General features: G+C 40.5%; 1 protein-coding gene across 1 annotated transcript; it reads left to right on the top strand.

Moving 5' to 3' along the window:
* Nucleotides 1–268: 268 nt before the first annotated feature.
* LOC147630925 (uncharacterized) lies at nucleotides 269–2,635 on the top strand. Its single transcript, XM_086808988.1, has 6 exons — nucleotides 269–362; nucleotides 513–610; nucleotides 798–912; nucleotides 1,692–1,816; nucleotides 1,962–2,035; nucleotides 2,560–2,635. Exons 1-6 carry the CDS (start codon nucleotides 269–271, stop codon nucleotides 2,633–2,635), a joined length of 582 nt encoding a protein of 193 aa, XP_086665114.1.
* The last annotated feature ends 232 nt before the right edge of the window (nucleotides 2,636–2,867 follow it).

Genomic DNA, 2,867 nt, shown 5'->3' on the forward strand with positions numbered 1-2,867 from the left:
AAATTAATATAATATGGCTCACACCTCTCTATATAAGAGTTTTGTGGGGAGCAGGCGCAAGACAACATTGCGTTTCTTATGAGCGGCGAAGCGTTTAATTCCTTGTCTGTGTACATGGCGTTGCTTTTTTCATCAATTACTTGTAGTTTTTTTTTGGGGGGTTACCTTTTTATACTGAGGTTTTTGTACCAGCTTAGCTTCCTGGTATCACAAGACTAACGTCCTTAGGCAGCTTGCTTTCTCGCAGGATAGCTAATTAGAAGAAGCTATGGAGGCTTGGGTGTACAATCCCGCAGATGATGACCGCAGGCTTCCTCACAAATACGTTCCTAATCGCCCAGTATCAGAGGAACACTTGAAAGGTGACATGTTTCGTCAAGTTTAACTCTTTTCGTTATCAACTCAACGCACAGTAAGCTTAACAGTCAGCTTGTTTGCTGCGTTAAAGATTGCGTCATGATGCTCAAGGCCTAAGGGAGGTTTTACTCTTTGTTAATTTAATTTTCGTGTAGAACTCGGCGTCTTACATTGGAAAATAGATGTTGACTGCAACTGGGAGAGAGACCCTACGCTCGAGAGAGTAAAAGGGGACCATGGCTACGTTTATTGGGTAATCAGCTTGTTATTGCAGCTAGCAATAATTAATCGTTTGGTATTTGATTCCTATGATATGGCATTATAAAAACGCAGTACTAGTGCAGCTTACTAATGCAAATGAAGGTGACGACTACTACTACTACTACTGCATGCATGCATATGTGATATGATTTTGGTTTGTAATTACTACCATGATGCAGGAGACGATAACTGTAGCACCTGGCGTTATGGACAACTTTGAGCAGAAGACTGAACACTTCTTTCAGGAACATCTGCATCCCTATGAAGAAAGCCGACTTATCCTTGAAGGCCGTGGTAAATCAAATCAGTCACTTTATTTGGTCATGAAAATCTTCGATGATATTGCATAATTATTGATTACCCCTTCCTACATGTACGACGCGCCGACCAACGTCAACCCTATTGGCTCCCAAGCAACCCAAATTCCGGTCAAGTAGCTGTCAACGACGTTCATCTTCTTGCATATATACGTCGCCCTCCTCCACTGTGCTGTGCTGCAGTGGGCAACTCACGGAACTTTATCTACCACCAGCGCCTACCTATGTCATGATCATGGTGGTGTGGTCACACATCCCATCAACGTATGATTTGTGGTGACTCTGCACTCACACCTCAGGCAGCGAAAATGTATTTCAACATTGCATGACTTGCTGATAGCTTGCTCCTCCTCCTCCTCCAAAGTCTTGGAAAGGGAACGATATGCTACAAGGGTAGAGCTACGAAGGTAGGGTCTCCGTCTTGCTCTCTCATGCGGAACGCAACAACGAGCAGCATTAGCATGAGAAGACGAAGTGTGCGTGTGCGAGGATTTGGGCGAAACAAATTTGGGCATGATGATGTTCCGGAAAGTAGACTTGAAAGCAAGAAAACGCGAGGAGGAGGGTAGAGAAGCCATCGGCACCATCGTCGAGCAGATATTCAAATTAGGCTTCAATATGCAAACTAAAAACCTAGGCTTGTTTTTGTGTAATGTTATATATATATATATAGATAACCTGGTATGTGTAGCATTGCACTTATAACTAGGAAGTGCAGCTAAGCTAATGCTAATCATATCTAGCCTTTCTACGCAGGTTATTGGGACATAAGAGATTACGATAACAGCTGGATAAGGTTTACTGTCAAAAAGGGCGATATGATTACCTTGCCGCCAGGAATGTACCATCGATTCACGCTCGACACCGAAGACTACATTAAGGTACATATGATTATCTTTTTGACTCGCGGCGCGTAAATACTAGGATCAACCAATCCTTGATCTTTGCACACACTCCTTGATCATATTCCCTCACTATTATTTCGGTTTCATTAATCTTAATCTACCAATTACCTTACCAACGCAGGCAGTTCTTCTATACACAGAGGTTCCCACGAGGATCGATCTTCTTAAACCTGATGGAGATGAGATAGAGTCGAGGTAAATTTATCATCCTCTCTTTCTCTCTTTGTAGGAGGAGTGATAGGCTATCATTTTTATGTACTATGAAGCGAATGTCTTGGTAACACTCTAATCGGTTCAGGAGCTTGTTATAATCTGTCTGTATTCTTCTTGTTACTATCAGTCACCTCCTTGAACTTTTCACACAGACTTTAGATGAAGTGAAACTTATCTCCAATAACTAGTATTCATTCCTTCCTCTATTTGGAAAAAAAAACATTTTTAGATTAAGTGAGACTTATCTCCAGCTAGTATTCCTCTCTTTTTTTTTTCAATAACATGTCTTTACAAAGACAAGACAATCCACACCCATGAGTAGGTAGTCTTGCATTATCATGATATATCTACTTTAAATATTTGCATAATTTGGTTTTCCTTCACAAAGAATTTATCTTTCGTATACGCATGTATATAGTGAATTGTTGGTTTTGCATCATCATAATCTGTTGTTGACGGTGTTGCAATGTCTCTAACTATTAACAGGCTTTTGGTTGAATTTACAGGAAAGAGTATGTGGCCAATGTGTTGAGCAATCCTAGTGCAATGTTTAGGTCGATAAACTCGACACTAGCAATGTGATAAGAGATCATTAAGCATGCTACAAGCATGAATTCATAGACAATACATTTTGTATCAGAAGCTAGCTTCGGATTTCTTTGATGGAGTTAATTAAGAGAGGAGGAGGAACAATATAGTTGGCTTCTGCTCTTGTAGTATGAAGATAGAGAATCTTGCCCATTTTTTGGATGGCCTCTTTTTTGATTCATGAATGTGGTTTAGAATTCGGTTTGTTTGGAAAAGAAATATGCTT

The sequence above is a fragment of the Cibotium barometz genome, chromosome 15, assembly GCF_041138505.1.
Source record: "Cibotium barometz isolate CiBa-2024 chromosome 15, ASM4113850v1, whole genome shotgun sequence".
In the NCBI taxonomy this organism is placed as follows: domain Eukaryota; kingdom Viridiplantae; phylum Streptophyta; class Polypodiopsida; order Cyatheales; family Cibotiaceae; genus Cibotium; species Cibotium barometz.

Bases quoted from the DNA above. Each gene is read 5' to 3' on its own strand.
- LOC147630925 (XM_086808988.1), top strand. From the start codon at position 269: ATGGAGGCTTGGGTGTACAATCCCGCAGATGATGACCGCAGGCTTCCT. The intron at 1,817-1,961 runs GTACATATGATT...TTACCAACGCAG, and splicing joins ACACCGAAGACTACATTAAG to GCAGTTCTTCTATACACAGA. The intron at 2,036-2,559 runs GTAAATTTATCA...TTGAATTTACAG, and splicing joins GGAGATGAGATAGAGTCGAG to GAAAGAGTATGTGGCCAATG.